This window comes from Leopardus geoffroyi, chromosome D1 (genome assembly GCF_018350155.1).
Source record: "Leopardus geoffroyi isolate Oge1 chromosome D1, O.geoffroyi_Oge1_pat1.0, whole genome shotgun sequence".
NCBI classification, from domain to species: Eukaryota; Metazoa; Chordata; class Mammalia; order Carnivora; family Felidae; genus Leopardus; species Leopardus geoffroyi.
The window spans coordinates 30,903,384-30,925,930 of record NC_059329.1 but is presented as its reverse complement, the minus strand read 5'-3'; the positions used below and the strand labels follow the sequence as shown (position 1 = coordinate 30,925,930).

The 22,547-nt window shown below is 40.8% G+C and overlaps 1 protein-coding gene across 1 annotated transcript in view; it reads right to left on the bottom strand.

Annotated features, from left to right (window-relative positions):
• LOC123600381 (beta-galactosidase-1-like protein 2) overlaps nucleotides 1-22,547 on the bottom strand; it is a 73,121-nt gene that overhangs the window by 5,744 nt on the left and 44,830 nt on the right. The window contains 4 exon segments of the mRNA XM_045482453.1: nucleotides 71-158; nucleotides 671-742; nucleotides 3,136-3,282; nucleotides 11,767-11,926. Of these exon segments, the coding sequence (XP_045338409.1) occupies nucleotides 71-158; nucleotides 671-742; nucleotides 3,136-3,282; nucleotides 11,767-11,926 (467 nt within the window).

Here is a 22,547-nt window from a genome sequence, read left to right as displayed (position 1 = left end):
CCTCAGAATGACAGGAATTCAGTGCCTTAAGGTCTCAACCTTCTCCACCCTTGGAAGGAAGGGGGCCCACCTTTTCTCTCCTTATTGATGTCCTGCCCATAGGCAAGGCGGCCTTGATTCTCCACCAGGATCCTCAGTGTTGGGATATCCTTGTAGTCCTGTCCAAGACAGACCAGTTAGAATGGGTACCACTCAAGCACTCTTCTGTAGATCTCTTAAGAATCCTCTGAAACTCAGATGAGGTCATATGCAGGGTGACAGACAGACAGCAGACCTCAGAAACATGCAGACCTCCAGCTCTAGAGGCAAACCTTTGGGCTCCTGCTCTTCATATTCCCCCACTCTCACCCCCAACCCCATATCAAACCTTTCAGAAAATAGTCACTTGGATATTTTACAAGAGACTCTTGAGGCTGGCAACAAACCTAGAGTTTTTTTGAGCAGCAAATATCCAATATGGTGAAGTTCTGTTCACCCAAAGCATGTATACCTATAATTTAGAAACACATACAACTCTCCATCATCCTTGGTGAGTTCTTATGCAAGGAGCATTCCAAAGTGGAAGAGAAAACAGGCTATCACTGGGCCAGGTCATGCTTACAATGAGCCTGCGGCCTGGGCAGGCATTGAACTATTAGTCCATGGATTATATTAACATTGGATTATATACCATTTTGGTGGGAATAGTCAGCTGGTTAGTGAAATGGTCCAGGACCCCTAGATAATTCTCATTCAAAAACACCTGCCAAATAAAGAGAAGAGCACTATTAGGTCCTCATAAGAAAAGGGACAAAATGATCCTTGGAAAAGCAAAGAAGGCAAGTTCTAGGGGAATAATTAACTTTGTCTCCCATAATATTACAAGGTGACTACAAGTTCACAAACCTAAAACATATTCAAAGCAATAGAGCCATGAGATATATAAGGAAAAGTCCAAAGAAAATGTCCTGGTGCCAAATATGGGCCCTGGCTATACTACAGGGTAAGGAGGGAAATAATGAAACTCAAAAGATCTTCAAGGAATGAGGAGAAAAGGAAGGTATAGAATTAATGGATATTGTGAAAGAAATGGTGGTCAGGGTCACCTGGATGGCTCCACACAGTCTGCTTGGGATTCTCTCTTTCTGTGTCTCTCTCCCTCTCTATGGCTAGCACTCTTTCTCTCTCTTAAAAAAAAGTAAAAGAAATGGTGGCCTAAGGGGAGGCAGGGGCTACAAGTACAGCAGGCATCCACCTGTCTGGCCTGCATGGTTCATTCTCATAATAAATCCAATCTTCCAGGTTTCCCCAGATCCTAATCTGGAAAGGCTTCTGCCACCACTATTTCTCATTTTAAGAATGACCTGGATGTACATCCATTTCTTTTCTATTACCTGTTATACTGCTTCAGATTCAGATGAAGTCACCCTCAAGAATCTGCTCTAGCCATGCAGGACCACAGAAGGATACATAATTTTCCTCTGAGATTATTTGAGTTAGGTTATAATTTTCAAATGAAATTGGACTAGGAAACTATAAAAATTAGAATCCACAAATATTAAAAACACAAATGTTAATACTATACAGAACACAGAATTCACTCTTTAAGCTATTTAGAGTCTAATTACAAGGTGTATATACTCTGTAAGTATTTATTGAATAACTTGGGCAAGGAGTCACCAAGCTTAAAACAGAACCCCAGCCACTGAGAAACTTGGAGAGTGACACAAAGAAATGATTAGAACACTTCACAATAGCTAACATGAAGCTGAGAACAGAATGCCACAGATGCACAGAGGAGGTAGTAACAAGTCCTGACCCCCAGCAGAGTACAGGCTATTTAGAAACATATGGGCAAGTGACTGGGAAAATCAATGGAAGACTGTAGGCGGGACAGGTGGAATGCTGAGGATTTTACCTTGGGAAGGAAATGGGTGGCACTGTGAGGGAGGGATTTAGCAAGGAAGAGGGGAAAAGTGAGCTATCTGAAATAGAGTTATGAGGCTCTAACAGTAGTATAGGAAAGATACAAGGACGCTTCTAAGGCAATGTCAGCATGGAGTTTGAAAGAAGACCCACTGAGGGCTGCCTGGGTGGCTCAGGCGGTTAAGCATCCAACTCCTGATTTTGGCTCAGGTCATGATCTTGCAGTGCTTGAGTTCAAGCCCCAAGTAGGGCTCTGCAGAGCCTGCTTGGGATCCTGTCTCCCTCACTCTCTGTCCTTCCCCCACCCAAAATAAATAAATAAACTTGGAAGGAAGGAAAGAAGGAAGGAAGAAAGAAGGAAAGAAGGAAAGAAAGAAAAAGAAAGAAAGAAAGAAAGAAAGAAAGACCCACTGAGTAATACTGCACCATGCAGGAGCCAGGTGAGAACAAGGTATAAAGAGAGAATGAAGGAAGAAACATTTTCAGTTTGGGAGGCTACAAGTCCGTGGACTGATGTAAGGAGCACAGGATGAGGAGGGTAATGAATCTGGTGCTGGACGTGAGGAGTTTGAAAAGTCAATGACACATAATATCTAAGTGAAGAAAAATGTTCAGCAAACAAGGAATCTGGGTCTGCAGCTCAGGTGAAGGAGGGAAGGGTGTCACCTTCAGGAGGACCAGCACCTTTGGAAAAAGATGACACAAATGGCACAGAGGTGGTAAGAGAAGGAGAATTTCACCAAGACCTGAGGAAACTCTGCCAGCTCTTAACTTGGAGTGCAATGTTGAAGCCTTTCCACTAAGCTCTGCTGTTTTCTAGTCAACAACCATTAAACTTCTCTGAGGTGTCATTTGTAATAAATATCTTAGATGAGTGTTTTGTGAATTAAATGAGAAGAGCCAATTTTAATGTGTTATTTAAATGTAGGGATTGCTGTACAATAAGAACTGGGACTCCTGAAGCTCCTCCCAAGTCTCCTTAAAGAATCCCATCAACTCCTATAAGGGTTCAATGAGTACTCCCACCCTGGGAATGTTTACATATCTTAGACCTATGATAGCAGTAGCTTACATATCAAACATTTCACTGAAGTGACAGAGGTTAAGAAATAGTGATGATTTTTTGAAGGTCAAAAAGATTTCACTATCATTTAGAAATTCACCTTAGCCACACCACTGGATTTTACCAGCAGAGAAATGTCACTGGGGGACCCATCCACTGGCCCCTACCTGACCTCGGTCTTGAACATGATTCTTTGTGGTAAGGAGGCCACCAGTGGAGATCATAACCTCATAAAGTATGTACCCAGAGGACTGACCATTCCCCTGGTTCACAGACAGCTTCTCCATGCAAATGGGCTTGACAGAGCTGATGGCCTGTGGCAGAAACAGGAACAAAAACCAGGATGCATGATCAGGTTGGAGAGAAAAATTTCAGAAACCTGAACCCAAAGCCCACTCCTCCAAAGGAATCGCCCCAAGAGTCTCAAGGACAGGAGTATAACAAAGGAATATGTAATGATAATCATGCTTAAGTGTCACATATAAATGCCCTTTTGTTTTCCAAACCAGCATCATATATTTCTGCATGTGCTAGACAGTAATGTATTCTTATTTTTCAGATGGAAGAGCTGAAATCAAGGAAAGAGACTGATCTGTTGAACTTGCTCAACAATTCATAATAGAGTCTGGACTAGACTCCAGATTTCAGGAACTCCATTCCAGGTCCAGATTCTGTCTACCCTTGGCCTTCTCCTCTTGTGCCTTCATACACTAAGATAAATCATCCTGGGGCTCCTGTGTGGCTCCCTTGGTTAAGCCTCTGGCTCTTGACCTCAGCTCAGGTCTTGATCTCAGGTGTATTCAAACCCCACATTGGGCTCCAACGCTGGGCATGAAGCCTACTTAAGAGAAATTATCCTAACCCATGGTCTGACTATGACTATTCTATTCATGAATCTGCTTATCTAACACTGACCTAAAGCACTTAATGTCTATTAACCCCCACATCTGTTGGATTTCTCTATCTGGAAAAATTTTTTTAAGTGAATGATTTTTTAATGTAATCTATATATCCAAAATGGTGCCTGAACCCATAACCCCAAGATTGAGTCACATGCTTTACCAACTGAGCCATCGAGGCACCCCTGGACTTCCTCATCTGAAAATGCTTAGATGATTCTAACACAGTATCTCCCAAACTGTATTCACCACACTGACCCATCCTACTCTTTTTCCTTTCCCAAAAGAGCAACACCAACCACCCAGTCAAGAAGGTAAAAAGCATGAACAATGTCTCCCCCTCTTCCTCCTCTCCAATATCTCCCATCAACGAGTCATCACCTCTTTTAGAGTCTAACTCAAAATATCTAATCCTTCACTCCCATTATCTAAACTCCACTTTTGTAAATTTCTACTCAATTTCAGTGTTCTGACAGGGCCTCAGTCCACTCCTTCCCCCATAGAGCTACCAAAGATATCATTCTGAAATGCAAAGCTGGTCATCAAATTACCAAGTTTTAAAATAGCTTCCTACAGGGGTACCTGGGTGGCTCAGTTGGTTGAGTGCCTGACTTTGGTTCAGGTTATGATCTCTCCCTTCCCAAGTTTGAGCCCCGCTTTGAGCTCTGTGCTGACAGCTCAGAGCCTGAAGCCTGTTTTAGATTCTGTTTCTCCCTCTCTCTCTCTGCCCCTCCCCAGCTCATGCTCGCTCTCTCTCTCTCTTTCTCTCAAAAATAAATTAACATTAGAAGTTTTTTAATAAAATAAAATAGCTTCCTACAACTTTCAGGGAAATGTTCAAGTTTCTCAGTATAAAAACACGGCCCTTCAGACTGCCTTGGAGAAATACTCAAGTCTGTGCAGCCACACAACCTGAAACATCCTGGGGGACCAAAATGCAAAGAAGATATCAAAAGCTATTGGACTCCTGTCAAGAGGGCAAAGGAGCCAGCCTAAAGGAGATGGGACAATTTGAGTATCAAAAGGAATGACTGCAGGCACAGGGCACTAGGAGCAGTGCAGAGCATGCGGCCTGCAGCCTGGACACCCTCTCTGTACCTGCCATGCCCTGCCTGCCATGGGCCAGGGGCTGAGTGCAGGCACCCGCTCTGCTCTCCAAGAGTAAATTCACAGAAATGTGAATGGATAACAACAGAAAATGGTATTGGAACAGTGGGAATCAGCAATTTTGTACAGGAAGCTTTAGGAGATGTTGTTTACTGTAGTGTGTCTGAGTTGGGACAAAATTGAACAAACAAGAGAAGTTTGGTGCTTTGGAAAGTGTGAAAACTGCTAGTGAACTCTATTCTCCTCTAACAGGAGAAGTAACTGAAATTAATGAAGTCTTGCAGAAAATCCAGGATTTGTCAACAAATCTTGTTTCAAAGATGGTTATGTAGTGATCAAGGTAACACTCAATAATCCTTCAGAACTGGATAAATTAATGAGTCATGAAGCATTTGAGAAATACATAAAACCTTTGAGGAGTGCAAATGGAAGCCCTAAATGAACTAGTATGAAACAACTTAATCTAGCATAGTTGTCTTAAATTAGTGGTGCATAGAAATTTTTAAACAGCAATTTTTAGCAATACCAGTGGAAGAAGAAACTACTCGCAACAACGCTAATGAAAGAAAACACCCCTTAACTTTCTAATGATTGCAGATCAACCCAATATGCATCTTTTTTGCGATACCCTATGATTTTTAGGCTAGGCTCTGGTTATAATATTCAGAATCCATAAATTATCCATGGTCAAAAACTAGCTATAAAAATTATGTAATTCAAGGATAACATTGTTATCTTAAGCCTTAGGGAATATTGTAACTTGCTTATATCTATCCATGGATTGGGGTCAAAACATTAAATGATCTTTCCATTGGGGGAAAAAAAGGAATGACTGCAATGAGGTAGAAATATGTTAAATGCGTTAAAAAAAAAAAGAGAGAAGGGCGAGTTTTCAGGAGGATCTTGGAAACATGATGGCAGAGAAAGATTCTGACCTCATCTCCTCCCACAAATACATCAAGGCTACAGGTGAACATTGTACAGCTCATTCTGAAAACAAAAGACTGGTAAAACTGATGTTCCATAGCTAGAAACATAAAGAGGAGGCCAAGATGCAATGGAACCAAACCCCTGGCACACCATCTCATAAGCAGGGGGAGTATTACAGGCAATTACAGGAGTATTACAGTATTACTCCTCATCCCTGAGGGATGAGGGGATCAAGCCTTACATCAGGCACCTTTAGTCCTGGAGACCTATACCAGGAAGACATCTGCTTTGAAAGTCACGCAGGGCCTAACTGCAGGAGAATCACAGGGCTATAGGAAACAAAGTGTCTGCCATTAAAGAGCTAGAATGATGTATCACTTGGTCCAAGACTCAGCACAGAGGCAGCAGTTTGAAAAGCAGCTGGGTTATGCAAAAGGAGATTTATTGTTTGATTTTAGGGCATGTGCCTCAGGAGGGTCAGAGATCTGTAGGTGATTTCTCCCAGAACAGAAGCACTGATAGGAGCCATTTTCCTGGCCCTTCTAAGCGAGCCAGTTCTGACATTATCCATCTACTTTACAAGCACCTTTTGATCCACCCTGGATTTCTCCTACAGACCAGCTTTGGCAGGCACCCTTCCAAAGCAGGTCCCAAAGCACAGCCTCAGTTGGGACCAGAGGCCCCTCAGAGTGACAACTGCCCCACTACATACTTTCTGGGCAGCTCTGGCCTACACCAGTGTCCCTCCAAAGCAACTTCTGGCCTGAGGAGAAGAGAGCCAACCTTGCCCACAATAAGACAATTAATCTATTACAAAGGAGGCAATAATACAATGGGGAAGAGTCTCTTCAATAAATGGTGATGAGGTTACTAGGTATTTATCCAAGGGATACAGGTGTGCTGTTTCAAAGGGGTACATGCACCTCAATGTTTATAGCAGTGCCATCAACAATAGCCAAAGTATGGAAAGATAAAGAAAATGTGGTGTATATATACACAATGGAGTATTTCTCATTGTGGCTGGAACTAGAGGGTATTATGCTAAGTGAAATTAGTCAGTCAGAGAAAGACAAATATCATATAAATTGACTCATATGTGGAATTTAAGATACAAAACAGATGAACATAAGGGAAGGGAAGCAAAAATAATATAAAAACAAGGAAGGGGACAAAACATAAGAGATTTTTAAATACAGAGAGTAAACTGAGGGTTGCTGGAGGTATTGTGGGGGGTGGTGGACTAAATGGGTAAGGGGCATTAAGGAAGACACTTGTTTGGATGAGCACTGGGTGTTACACATACGGGATGAATCACTGGAATCTACTCCTGAAATCATTATTGCAGTATATGCTAACTTGAATGTTAATTAATTAATTAATTACATTACATTACATTAAAAAAATAAATGGTGTTGGGGAGGATAGCTACACACAAAAAGAATGAAACTGGACCATGTTTAACACAAAAATAAACTTAAAATTGATTGATTAAAGACCTCAATGTGAGACCTCAAACTATAACACTCCTAAAAGAAAACACAGGCCATAAACCCTTGGACATCACCCTTAGCAATCTTTCTTTGGATCTGTTTCCCCAGGCGAGGGAAACAAAAGCAAAAATAAACAATTGGGACTACATCAAACTAAAAGCTTCTGCACAGCAAAGGAAACCATCAACAAAATGAGAAGGCAACCTACTGATTTGGAGAAAGTATTTGCAAATTATATATCCAATAAAGGGTTAGTATCCAAAACACATAAAGAACTCATACCATAAAAAAACAAATAATCAAAAAAAAAAAAAATAGGCGGAGGACCTAAATAGACATTTTTCCAAAAAAGAAATACCAATGGTCAATACACACATTAAAAAGTTCTAAATGTCACTAATCACCAGGGAAATGCAAATCAAAACCACAATGAGATGTCACCTCACACCAGTCAGAATGGCTAATATCAAAAAGATAAAAAATAGCAAGTGTTGGCAAACATGTGGAGAAAAAGTAACTTTCATGCACTGTTGGTGGGAATTTGGTGTAGCCACTGTGGAAAACAGTTATGGAGATTCCTCACAATTTGAAAATAGAAACACCATATGACTCAATAATTCCACCACTGGACATTTACCTGAAGGAAACAAAAACACTATTTGAAAAGATATATGTACCTTATGTTTATTGCAACATTATTTACAATAGTTAAGATATGGAAGCAACCTAAATGTTCACTGATAGATGAATGGCCAAAGAAGTAATAAATATTTACTTTTAAATAAAGCCATAAAAAATAAAGTCTTGCCATTCACAGCAACATGGATGGACCTAGAGAGTATTATACTAACTGAAATAAGTCAGACAAAGACAAATACCATGTGATTTCATTTATATCTGGAATCTGAAAAACAAGGCAAACAGAGAGACTCATAAATACAGAGAACAAACTGATGATTGCCAGATGGGAGGGTGTGGCAAAACTGAAGAAAATAGGTGAAGGACATTAAGAGGTAAAAATTCCAAGTATAAAATAAATAAATCACGGGGATTAAAAAGTACAGCATAGGGAATATAGTCAGTAATACTATAATAACTTTGTATGGTGACAGTAACTGTATTCATTGTGCCGAGCATTTTGTAATGTACATAATTTTCAAATCACTATCTTGTACACCTGAAACTAACATAATATTACATGTCAACTATACTTCAATTAAAAATAATATTTTTAATTGTGAGTTATAATCAAAGACAATAACAGGAAAACACGTCATTGGTCACCTTTGGAGGATATCCAGGAATAAATTCAGTTTCTGATAAAAGAAAATATTTGAATTTCTGTCCTAACTTTTCTTTACAAACTGTACATCAAGGTGACAGGAAAATTAGTGAAGGGAAGTTCTTCTACGTAGAAGACTTCACGTGTATACATGCAGAAGGAATGATAGAATTAGAATTATACTATTTTAAAAGCCTTAATGAAATATTGAATGTAGGTAATAATTGTTAATGACTGCTAAAACCATTAGGTAAAAAGGCTGATGGGAACATTGACAATGGATAGACTGGGCTAACTACTCCTGAACCCCACTGATCAATTATGAACACAGAAATGACCAGCCATTATGTGCCTGGAATATGATGCATAAAAAATATAACAGAACCACCTATGAAGTATACTTGCAAACAATATTTTAAAAAGCACCTAAGCTAGGGGAGCCTGGGTGGCTCAGTCAGTTAAGCATCCGACTTCAGCTCAGGTCATGATCTCTCAGTTTGTGGGTTTGAGCTCCATGTCGGGCTCTGTGCTGACAGCTCTGAGCCTGGAACCTGCTTTGGATTCTGTGTCTCCCTCTCTCTCTGCCCCTCCACCCCCTCTCAAAAATAAACATTTTTTAAAAAGCACCTAACTTAAATCTCATCAAGCATCTAAATCAGTTTACAGAAAATGTAGAGAATATAAAGATATGTTCTCAGATACATGGGGACCTAATCAACAAAATCCAGAAAGTGGGGAATTCTACAGCTTCTTCAACAAATAAATGCAATAAACAGATGGAAAAAACAACTTTAGATTAAAAGAGATTTAAGAGACTATCAACTAAATGCAATGTGTACTGACCTCAATTGGACCTGATATTAACAACTAAATGCTAAAAAAATTTTGAGATAATTGAGAAAATCTGAACCCTGGATATTTTATGATTTTCAGCAGTGCTCTGCTATAAGCCAGTCTGGACCAGCTCATGAGGGCCAATTGTGCACATCTCTTCCCAACCCTGTATTTTACCTCTGTATTCAGTGTTGTCATGCTAGAGACTTAAAATTAGCTATAGTGGGAGTACTTAGACCACAGGAATTGGCAAACACTACTAATCAGAGTTTTTTCTTCTAGAGAGCCTATTACTAGGTATTTCCCAGGAGACGCACAGGGGTGGCTCAGTAGGTTAAGCTTCCAACTCTTGATTTCAGCTCAGGTCATGATCTCACAGTTGGTGATATCAAGCCCGGAGTAGGGCTCTGTGCTGACACCACAGAGCCTGCTTGGCATTCTCTCTCTCCTTCTCTCTCCCTCTGCCCCTCCTCTCTCTCTCTCAAAATAAATAAATAAACAAAATAAAAAAAAAACTATTAAAAATATTTCCTAGTAAATCACTGAAAAAGTTCTTATCTTTTCAGATACATATTGAATTATTTGTAGCTAAAATTATATAATCTTGGGGTGCCTGGTGGCTCAGTCAGTTGAGCATCTGCCTCTTGATTTCAGCTCTGGTCCATGATCCCAGTTTCGTGGGATCAAGTCCTGCATCGGGCTCTGAGGTCAATGTGGAGCCTGCTTGGGATATTCTCTCTCTCTCTCTCTCTCTCTCTCTCTCTCTCTTTCTCTCTCTCTCTCTCTGCCCCTCTCCCCCTTTCACACACTCTCTCTCTCTCTCTCAAAAATGTTAAAAAGAGTAGAAGAAGGGGACAAGTGTATAAATGAAACAATATTAATTTCATTTAACAATATTACATGAAACATATATTAATAAAGTTGAGGCTGGGTGTTGAGCACATAGAAGTTCATTACTTTTTTTTTCTGCCATTTGTTCATGTCTTCAAAATTCCATAAGAAAATGGTTAAAACAAAACACAAAGGCCCTCCAACATATGCTACCTGGTTCCTTACTTGGTGCTGTCCCACAAATACTTTTCATTCCAGTCTTATTTGCAGTTCCCCAAGCATGCAGTTCCTTCCATGTCTTTGCAAATGGTGTCCACTATGCCTCAAATTCCTTTCCTTCCTCTATTCTACTCCATTGTTCCTCACATTAAGCCCCTAATCATCCTTTGGATCTCAAAATCACCTCAACTGGGATATAATCTTGGGTCCTGTGATTGTCCAGCATGCTGACCATATCTCTAAATAATAATGCAGCAGCTAGCGCACACACAGCACTTACTGTGTGCCAGGTTCAGATATTAGTGGCTTAATCCACACCACACTCCTGTGAGGTCAGTGAAATTATTAGTCTCATTTTCCAGATAAGGAAACTTAGAATGAGGTTAAATGAGCACCCCAAGATAAATATTGGAGCAAAGATTCAAACCTAGTCTGACTCCAGAGCTTAGACTCTTTAACACAACACTGTGTTCCCTTGACAATGCTGTGCTGCCTTCATTCCTCTACTATAGGACCCATGACTCCCTAATTGCTACTGTACTCACCTTTCCTCCCTATTAGACTGGAAGTTCCCCAAAACAACACCTTGACAATACAATTCTCCAAACACCAATGTTTACTAAGTATTATGCGAATAACTCTGCAGGTTTTCCTCTAGACCAACAGTTTTCAAACTGTGCTCCTTCAAACCCTACAGGTAAGTCAGAAGTGGCACATGGGCCATCCTATATGTGCCATCCTAGGGAAAGGATGGCTGACTCATAGGATGTAAGTACAGAGCCTCAGAATTACCACCCCTGATTTAACCAGTACATGCCTTATGTACTGAATATTGCAGTGAGTTTGAAGGAGTCCCCCTACTAAACCAAAAGTTTAAAAATAATTGCCTTAGATTCAATCAGTGTGCCTTTATTGTAACCATCTTCAGAAGGCAGGGATCTCTTCTTGGCTACACTATTGAAAGGACATTTCCTAATATCCTGTAATGTTTATACTGTTTCTTCAAATTTAAATTTTCTGTATGTTCCCGAATTCTTATTCTAGGTTTATTATTCTGAACTGTAAAATTAGGAGAAGGAATTAAAATGGCTAAGGATTGTTTTGGGTTCCCTAGTAATTTACTTCCTATTCTTTGAGCTAAGCCTTTCCCTCCTCTCTCTTCTGTCCAAAGGCTATCCCATGCTTTTACACCCAGAAAAAGCTTACCTCCTTTAGGTAGGGTATGACATCCCACAGTGAAATGTAGTATGGTGTTAGCAGTGACTTATATATTGCCTTAGGTATTAAATCTGGTCGCTGAGGCATGGGAACCCCTGCAATGAAAAATAGGAGATTGGGCCATTCTGAGATCCTCCTCCAACCCATTAAGGGCACCATTTACCCTGCTATCCCCAAACCACCAAGAATGAAGGGCCCAGTTCTTCCCAATTCCAGAAAGAACCATGAGGTAGGCAGTAATTGAGTGAGATTCCTTTCATATCTATTTCAGCTCTAAGGCAGGATGCCCTGCTGTCCTGGAAAAGGAGGTGGTACATCAAGCCCACTACTGGACCAGTAGCTCTAAACCCTTGGATGCTCATCAGAATCTGCTAAAGTCCAATGGGAAAATAAATATGCTCAGATTCTGCCCCTCCCCCCTCCCCTTTTCAACAAAGACATACTTATCTAACAGCTCTGGGAAGGGCCTGGCATCTCTGGCTTTTACAAGTTCCACAGAGGACTCCAATGTATAATCAAGACTAAGAAACATAGGCCTAGATGTTGAGCACCTCGAGGGTGGGCCCTGTATTTTGTGTATATTTGAATCCCCAGTGCCTAATGATAAAATAAACTGGACATCTCCCAAAAAACACATCTTTATCCATTCCCTCAATCTCCTCTTCACAAGACAGAGATGAATTGAGAGGCTGAGTTATCCTTCAGATTGAGGTTGTTGTTAGATACCAAAAGAAGAGGTAAAAAACTCTTGAAATACGAGGTACTCAGATGTATATTCTCCGTTCTCTGTTAGCAGTGCCCCATACCCTGAAAAATATAAAGAAATTTGTCACTTTCCCCAGGAAAGCTCCAGCTTCAGCAAAGGAAGATATAAGAAATTAGCACTGAGCAAAAGGATCCTTAATATAGAAGCTTTGGCAGGAAAAACTTTTGGGGTGCTTGGGTGGCTCAGTCAAGTAAGTGTCCAATTTTGGTTTTGGCTCAGGTCATGATCTCACAGTTTATGAGATCGAGCCCTGAGTCAGGCTGTGTGCTGACAGTGCAGAGCCAGCTTAGGATTCTCTCTCCCTCCCCTTCTCATTCTCTCTCTTTCTTCTTTCTCTCTCTCTCTCCCTCTCCCTTTCTCTCAGCCCCTCCCCTACTCACACACATTCTCTCTCCCTTTCTCCCTCTTTTTCTGTTCCTCCCCAGAGGGGCAGTGAGCTCTCTCTCTCTCTCTCTCAAAATAAATAAACAAACTTTAAAAAAAAAAAAGGAAGAAAAAAACTTTTGGCATTAGACAAGAAAATACCATGTCCCAATTAGTCCAAACCAGGAGACATTTGCCATACTCTCTAAGGCTTTCAACTGAAGGCAAATAACGCCATTCCCTGGATATCTAGTAAGTCCTGGATAAGAGCCCAGACTACTCCAATCCACTGGCTTCTTCTATTCAATTTCTAATTAAACTTCTTCCTTTCTTTCACTCTTGACTTTTCACTTGGTCTCTCAGTAGAGTTATAGACTGGGGAAGACCTACTAATCAATTCCCTGGTATTATCAAGAGATCCAAAGTAACTGGTTTTGCAGTGAACTTCTAAAAATTAGGGTCTGCACAGTGGATAGACAAGATTAAACAACCAATGCCTCTGCCTGCAAAGTCCCAGACAGCCTATATTCTAGGGGTTGGTAAATTCTAATACCATCAAGAAGAATAAATATTAAACCCTCAACCTCCAGCATTTGTTAAAGGCAAAACAGATGAACAGTCCCAGTGACTGTTTCCAGAGACCCACCTTAGGAACTCCAGTCTCAAATGGGATGGCTAGGTTGGAGACAGTTGTGGGGGACAAATACTTGCCATAGCTTGTGATCATAGGGAGGTAATTGTCCAAAACTGCAGATCCACCCATGAAGCCGAAGTTGGTGCCACCATGGAACATATAGAAGTTGAGGGAGAAACTGTAGTTGAACATATCACGTATCTCTTTCATTAACACTGCCACATAGGTAGGAAGAAAAGGAGAAATGGCGGAGAAAATTAAAGTTTGAAAGAATTAATAGCCCTTTGAGGGATGTTCAAACTTCATATTTTAAACATTTGTTTATTCATCATAGTCTTAGGTAAATATATGTCCAGCTCAGTGTTGCTGAAGCACTTAGTGACTTCTCACAGTGCATAATCTAAAATCATGGTAACGGGAACATTTACCTGTTCTCCATAACCTGTTATCCATAAACTACATTTTAATGATCTTTGCCAACTCTCCTGAAAGCACATGGCAGATACTGTGGGACCAGAGAAAATTCTACATTCACCCAATACACTCTAAATTTTTTTTTTCAACGTTTATTTATTTTTGGGACAGAGAGAGACAGAGCATGAACGGGGGAGGGGCAGAGAGAGAGGGAGACACAGAATCGGAAACAGGCTCCAGGCTCTGAGCCATCAGCCCAGAGCCCGACGCGGGGCTCGAACTCACGGACCGCGAGATCGTGACCTGGCTGAAGTCGGACGCTTAACCGACTGCGCCACCCAGGTGCCCCTCACCCAATACACTCTAATTGAATTGCCCTCTCAGAACAACTCAGAACTATGATTACTTTAATAGCTTCGATAAAATAAAATCTGATCCTGCTAATTTGAATTTCAGTTACAATGACCTGCAGAGATATCTGTTAAGGTGATTACTTAATCACATTGATACTTACAAAGCTATAAGACCTAGCAGCCTTGTCCCCTAAATCTCAAGTACTCTAACCAGAAGGAAAAACAAAACAAAACAAAACAAAACAAAAAAAAAAAAACACAAGCCAGTGTCATCTGTATCATCTATTCTCCTGAGAAAGGACCTAAGGAATACTCACTATGTGAGTCCAAAGTATTGTGGACAGCACCCCATCCATCCAAAGAGCTTGCTGTATACACCATCATCAGTATGGGAGTATGACCCTGAGAAAAATGAAGTGTCAATTGAGTAAATTTTGTTGCAATTTAAAATCCGTGTATTGCTTAGGAGGGAACTGTAATTTTCAGTTCTCACAACCCCCCTTTACAATCCAGAGCATCCTCTAACTGCCCACAAACTGAGTTCTACTCTCCACTCTCAGATAATTTCCCTGGTCTTGTTACTCCGCTTGGGGTTTCAATGGACTTCGAGCTTTGGTAAAATCAACTGCCATTGCCACATTTCCTTTTCTGGAACAATGGAATCTCTTCATTCCCTTAAGTGACCAGATTAGAGGTCTAGTAAAGAAGCACCTGACCCAGGGGAAGCACTAAAAATGTTCAACAAATGACTGCTAAAAATGTTGAATCCAATTAAGTAAGAATTTACAAATCCCAGAATTGTGTTTTGTTTTTATTCAGGTATAATTAACATACAGTGTTATATTAGTTTCAGGTGTACATTTCAGGATCATCAATCCTATACATTACTCAGTGCTCATCATGTAAGCCTGATTCCTTTCCCCTATTTCACCCATCCCCCCACCAACCTCCCCTCTAGGAACTACCAGTTTGTTCTCTGTATTTAAGAGTCTGTTTTGTGTTTGTCTCTCTTTTTTTCTTTGTTTGCTCATTTGTTTTATTTATTAAATTCCACATGGGTGACATCATATGGTATTTGTCTTTCTCTGACTTATTTCACTTAGCATTATACACTCTAGATCTATCCATGTTGTTGCAAATGGCAAGATTTCATTATTTTTTATGGCCATGTAATATTCCACACCCGCACCATGGAATATTACATATACATATTTAAAAAATCACATTGGGAAGAGAGAGGGAAGATGGCGGCGTAGGAGGACGCTGGGCTCACCGCGCGTCCTGCTGATCACTTAGATTCCACCTACACCTGCCTAAATAACCCAGAAAACCGCCAGAGGATTAGCAGAATGGAGTCTACGGAGCCAAGCCCAGGCGAGAGGCCCACGGAAGAGGGTAGGAAGGACGGCAAGGCGGTGCGCGCTCCACGGACTGGCGGGAGGGAGCCGGGGCAGAGGGGCAGCTCCCCGGCCAAGAAGAGCCCCCGAGTCTGGCTGGCAAAAGTGGAGGGGCCTGATGGACTGTGTTCCGACAGCAAGCGCGACTTAGCGTCTGGGAGGTCATAAATTAACAGATCTGCTTGGAAAGCGGGAAGGCTGGAGGACAAAGGGAGGGAGAGCTGCTGAGCCCCGGGACAACAGAGCTCAGTTTGGTGGGGAACAAAGGCACTCGCCAGCGCCATCTCCCCCGCCCATCCCCCAGCCAAAATCCCAAAGGGAACCAGTTCCTGCCAGGGAACTTGCTCGCTCCCCGCAAACACCCAACTCTGTGCTTCTGCGGAGCCAAACCTCCGGCAGTGGATCTGACTCCCTCCCGCTGCCACAGGGCCCCTCCTGAAGTGGATCACCTAAGGAGAAGCGAGCTAAGCCTGCCCCTCCTGCCCCCGTGCACCTTGCCTACCCACCCCAGCTAATACGCCAGATCCCCAGCATCACAAGCCTGGCAGTGTGCAAGTAGCCCAGACGGGCCACGCCACCCCACAGTGAATCCCGCCCCTAGGAGAGGGGAAGAGAAGGCACACACCAGTCTGACTGTGGTCCCAGCGGTGGGCTGGGGGCAGACATCAGGTCAGACTGCGGCCCCGCCCACCAACTCCAGTTATACACCACAGCACAGGGGAAGTGCCCTGTAGGTCCTCACCACACCAGGGACTATCCAAAATGACCAAGCGGAAGAATGCCCCTCAGAAGAATCTCCAGGAAATAACAACCGCTAATGAGCTGATCAAAAAGGATTTAAATAATATAACAGAAAGTAAATTTAGTATAATAGTCATAAAATTAATCGCTGGGCTTGAAAACAGTATAGAGGACAGCAGAGAATCTCTTGCTACAGAGATCAAGGGACTAAGGAACAGTCACGAGGAGCTAAAAAACGCTTTAAACGAAATGCAAAACAAAATGGAAACGATGACGGCTCGGATTGAAGAGGCAGAGGAGAGAATAGGTGAACTTGAAGATAAAGTTATGGAAAAAAGAGGAAGCTGAGAAAAAGAGAGATAAAAAAATCCAGGAGTATGAGGGGAAAATTAGAGAACTAAGTGATACACTAAAAAGGAAATAATATACGCATAATTGGTATCCCAGAGGAAGAAGAGAGAGGGAAAGGTGCTGAAGGGGTACTTGAAGAAATTATAGCTGAGAACTTCCCTGAACTGGGGAAGGAAAAAGGCATTGATATCCAAGAGGCACAGAGAACTCCCTTCAGACGTAACTTGAATCGATCTTCTGCACGACATATCATAGTGAAACTGGCAAAATACAAGGATAAAGAGAAAATTCTGAAAGCAGCAAGGGGTAAACGTGCCCTCACATATAAAGGGAGACCTATAAGACTCGTGACTGATCTCTCTTTTGAAACTTGGCAGGCCAGAAAGAATTGGCACGAGATCTTCAATGTGCTAAACAGAAAAAATATGCAGCCGAGAATCCTTTATCCAGCAAGTCTGTCATTTAGAATAGAAGGAGAGATAAAGGTCTTCCCAAACAAACAAAAACTGAAGGAATTTGTCACCATTAAACCAGCCCTACAAGAGATCCTAAGGGGGACCCTGTGAAACAAAGTACAAGCATAAAACATCACTACAAGCATAAAACATACAGACATCACAATGACTCTAAACCCGTATCTTTCTATAATAACACTGAATGTAAATGGATTAAATGCGCCAACCAAAAGACATAGGGTATCAGAATGGATAAAAAAACAAGACCCATCTATTTGCTGTCTACAAGAGACTCATTTTAGACCTGAGGACACCTTTAGATTGAGAGTGAGGAGATGGAGAACTATTTATCATGCTACTGGAAGCCAAAAGAAAGCTGCAGTAGCCATACTTATATCAGACAAACTAGACTTTAAATTAAAGGCTGTAACAAGAGATGAAGGAGGACATTATATAATAGTTACAAGGTCTATCCATCAGGAAGAGCTAACAATTATAAATGTCTATGCGCCGAATACTGGAGCCCCCAAATATATAAAACAATTACTCATAAACATAAGCAACCTTATTAATAAGAATGTGGTAACTGCAGGGGACTTTAACACCCCACTTACAGAAATGGATAGATCATCTAGACACACGGTCAATAAAGAAACAAGGGCCCTGAATGAGACATTGGATCAGATGGACTTGACAGATATATTTAGAACTCTGCATCCCAAAGCAACTGAATATAGTTTCTTCTCGAGTGCACATGGAACATTCTCCAAGATAGGTCACATAGTGGGTCACAAAATAGCCCTTCATAAGTATAAAAGAATTGAGATCATACCACGCACACTTTCAGATCACAATGCTATGAAGCTTGAAATCAACCACAGAAAAAAGTCTGGAAAACCTCCAAAAGCATGGAGGTTAAAGAACACCCTACTAAAGAATGAATGGGTCAACCAGGCAAATAAAGAAGAAATTAAAAAATATATGGAAACAAATGAAAGTGAAAATACAGCAATATAAACGTGTTGGGATGCAGGGAAGGCAGTCCTAAGAGGAAAATACATTGCAATCCAAGCCTATCTCAAGAAACAAGAAAAATCACAAATACAAAATCTAACAGTACGCCTTAAGGAACTAGATGCAGAACAACAAAGGAACCCCATACCCAGCAGAAGAAGAGAAATAATAAAGATCAGAGCAGAAATAAACAATATAGAATCTAAAAAATCTGTAGAGCAGATCAACGAAACCAAGAGTTGGTTTTTTGAAAAAATAAACAAAATTGACAAACCTCTAGCCAGGCTTCTCAAAAAGAAAAGGGAGATGACCCAAATAGATAAAATCATGAATGAAAATGGAATTATGACAACCAATCCCTCAGAGATACAAACAATTATCAGGGGATACTATGAAAAATTATATGCCAACAAATTGGACAACCTGGAAGAAATGGACAAATTCCTAAACACCCACACTCTTCCAAAACTCAATCAGGAGGAAATAGAAAGCTTGAACAGACCCATAACCAGCGAAGAAATTGAATCGGTTATCAAAAATCTCCCAACAAATTAGAGTCCAGGACCAGATGGCTTCCCAGGGGAGTTCTACCAGATGTTCAAAGCAGAGATAATACCTATCCTTCTCAAGCTATTCCAAGAAATAGAAGGGGAAGGAAAACTTCCAGACTCATTCTATGAAGCCAGTATTACTTTGATTCCTAAACCAGACAGAGACCCAGTAAAAAAAGAGAACTACAGGCCAATATCTCTGATGAATATGGATGCAAAAATTCTCAATAAGATACTAGCAAATCGAATTCAATGGCATATAAAAAGAATTATTCACCATGACCAAGTGGGATCCATTCCTGGGATGCAGGGCTGGTTCAACATTCGCAAATCAATCAACGTGATACATCACATTAACAAAAAAAAAAAAAAAAAAAGGGGGAAGAACCATATGATCCTGTCAATCAATGCAGAAAAGGCCTTTGACAAAATCCAGCACCCTTTCTTAATAAAAACCCTTGAGAAAGTCGGGATAGAAGGAACATACTTAAAGATCATAAAAGCCATTTATGAAAAGCCCACAGCTAACATCATCCTCAACGGGGAAAAACTGAGAGCTTTTTCCCTGAGATCAGGAACCCGACAGGGATGCCCACTCTCACCGCTGTTGTTTAACATAGTGTTGAAAGTTCTAGCATCAGCAATCAGACAACAAAAGGAAATCAAAGGCATCAAAATTGGCAAAGATGAAGTCAAGCTTTCGCTTTTTGCAGATGACATGATATTATACATGGGAAATCTGATAGACTCCACCAGAACTCTGCTAGAACTGATACATGAATTCAGCAAAGTTGCAGGATACAAAATCAATGTACAGAAATCAGTTGCATTCTTATACACTAGCAATGAAGCAACAGAAAGACAAATAAAGAAACTGATCCCATTCACAATTGCACCAAGAAGCATAAAATACCTAGGAATAAATCTAACCAAGGATGTAAAAGATATGTATGCTGAAAACTATAGAAAACTTATGAAGGTAATTGAAGAAGATTTAAAGAAATGGAAAGACATTCCCTGCTCATGGATTGAAAGAATAAATATTGTCAAAATGTCAATACTACCCAAAGCTATCTACACATTCAATGCCATCCCAGTCAAAATTGCACCAGCATTCTTCTCGAAACTAGAACAAGCAATCCTAAAATTCATATGGAACCACAAAAGGCCCCAAATAGCCAAAGGAATTTTGAAGAAGAAGACCAAAGCAGGAGGCATCACAATCCCAGACTTTAGCCTCTACTACAAAGCTGTCATCATCAAGACAGCATGGTATTGGCACAAAAACAGACACATCGACCAATGGAATAGAATAGAAACCCCAGAACTAGACCCACAAACGTATGGTCAACTCATCTTTGACAAAGCAGGAAAGAACATCCAATGGAAAAAAGACAGCCTCTTTAACAAATGGTGCTGGGAGAACTGGACAGCAACATGCAGAAGGTTGAAACTAGACCACTTTCTCACACCATTCACAAAAATAAACTCAAAATGGATAAAGGACCTGAATGTGAGACAGGAAACCATCAAAACCTTAGAGGAGAAAGCAGGAAAAGACCTCTCTGACCTCAGCCGTAGCAATCTCTTTCTTGACACATCCCCAGAGGCAAGGGAATTAAAAGCAAAAGTGAATTACTGGGACCTTATGAAGATAAAAAGCTTCTGCACAGCAAAGGAAACAATCAACAAAACTAAAAGGCAACCAACGGAATGGGAAAAGATATTTGCAAATGACATATCGGACAAAGGGATAGTATCCAAAATCTATAAAGAGCTCCCCAAACTCCACACCCGAAAAACAAATAACCCAGTGAAGAAATGGGCAGAAAACATGAATAGACACTTCTCTAAAGAAGACATCCGGATGGCCAACAGGCACATGAAAAGATGTTCAACGTCGCTCCTTATCAGGGAAATACAAATCAAAACCACACTCAGGTATCACCTCACGCCAGTCAGAGTGGCCAAAATGAACAAATCAGGAGACTATAGATGCTGGAGAGGATGTGGAGAAATGGGAACCCTCTTGCACTGTTGGTGGGAATGCAAACTGGTGCAGCCGCTCTGGAAAGCAGTGTGGAGGTTCCTCAGAAAATTAAAAATAGACCTACCCTATGACCCAGCAATAGCACTGCTAGGAATTTATCCAAGGGATACAGGAGTACTGATGCATAGGGGCACTTGTACCCCATTGTTTACAGCAGCACTCTCAACAATAGCCAAATTATGGAAAGAGCCTAAATGTCCATCAACTGATGAATGGATAAAGAAATTGTGGTTTATATACACAATGGAATACTACGTGGCAATGAGAAAAAATGAAATATGGCCTTTTGTAGCAACGTGGATGGAACTGGAGAGTGTGATGCTAAATGAAATAAGCCATACAGAGAAAGACAGATACCATATGGTTTTACTCTAATGTGGATCCTGAGAAACTTAACAGAAACCCATGGGGGAGGGGAAGGAAAAAAAAAAAAAAGAGGTTAGAGTGGGAGAGAGCCAAAGCATAAGAGACTGTTAAAAACTGAGAACAGGGGCGCCTGGGTGGCGCAGTCGTTAGGCGTCCGACACAGCCAGGTCACGATCTCACAGTCCGTGAGTTCGAGCCCCGCGTCGGGCTCTGGGCTGATGGCTCAGAGCCTGGAGCCTGTTTCCGATTCTGTGTGTCCCTCTCTCTCTGCCCCTCTCCCGTTCATGCTCTGTCTCTCTCTGTCCCAAAAATAAATAAACGTTGAAAAAAAAATTAAAAAAAAAAAACAACTGAGAACAAACTGAGGGTTGATGGGGGTGGGAGGGAGGGGAGGGTGGGTGATGGGTATTGAGGAGGGCACCTTTTGGGATGAGCACTGGGTGTTGTATGGAAACCAATTTGACAATAAATTTCATATATTAATAAATAAATAAATAAATAATCACATTTATATACATATACATTATTTAAGTACATATACAGTATTTATATACATATAAAACAATCACACTTTCTTTATTCATCTATTATCACACACAGGCTGTTTCCATACCTTGGCTATGTAAATAATGCTGCTATGAACATAGGAATACAGATAACTCTTCAGGATAACTATTTCATTTCCTTTGAGTATATACCTAGAAATAAGACTTCTAGATCATATGGCAGTTCTATTTTTAATTTTTTTATGAACCTCTATACTATTTTCCATAGTGGTTGGACCAGTTTACATCTCTACCAACAGTATACAAGGATTCCTTTTTCTCCACCTCTTCTCCAGTATTATCTTCTGTCTTTTTGATAATTGACAGCTATACAGGAGTGAGGTGATATCTTACTGTATTTTGATTTGCCTTTCCCTGATGATTAGGTATACTGACCAGCTTTTAATGTACCTGTTGGACATCTGTACGTCTTCTTTGGAAAAATACCTATGCAAGTCCTTTGGCCATTTTTCAATTGGGTTATTTGGGGTTTTTGTTGTTGTTGTTTGTTTTACTATTGCATTGTACAAGATTTTGTACATTTTGGATATTAAGCAATTATCAGATATGTGGTTTATAAATATTTTCCCCCATTCCATAGGTTGCCTTTTACTTTTATTAATGATTTCCTTTGCTGTGCAGAAACCTTTTAGTCTGATATAGTCCCAGGTGTTTATTTCTGCTTTTAATGTCAAATGCAAAACCCTATCACCAAGATCAATATCAAGGAGTTTACATGTATACTTTCTTCTAGGAGTTTTAAGGTTTC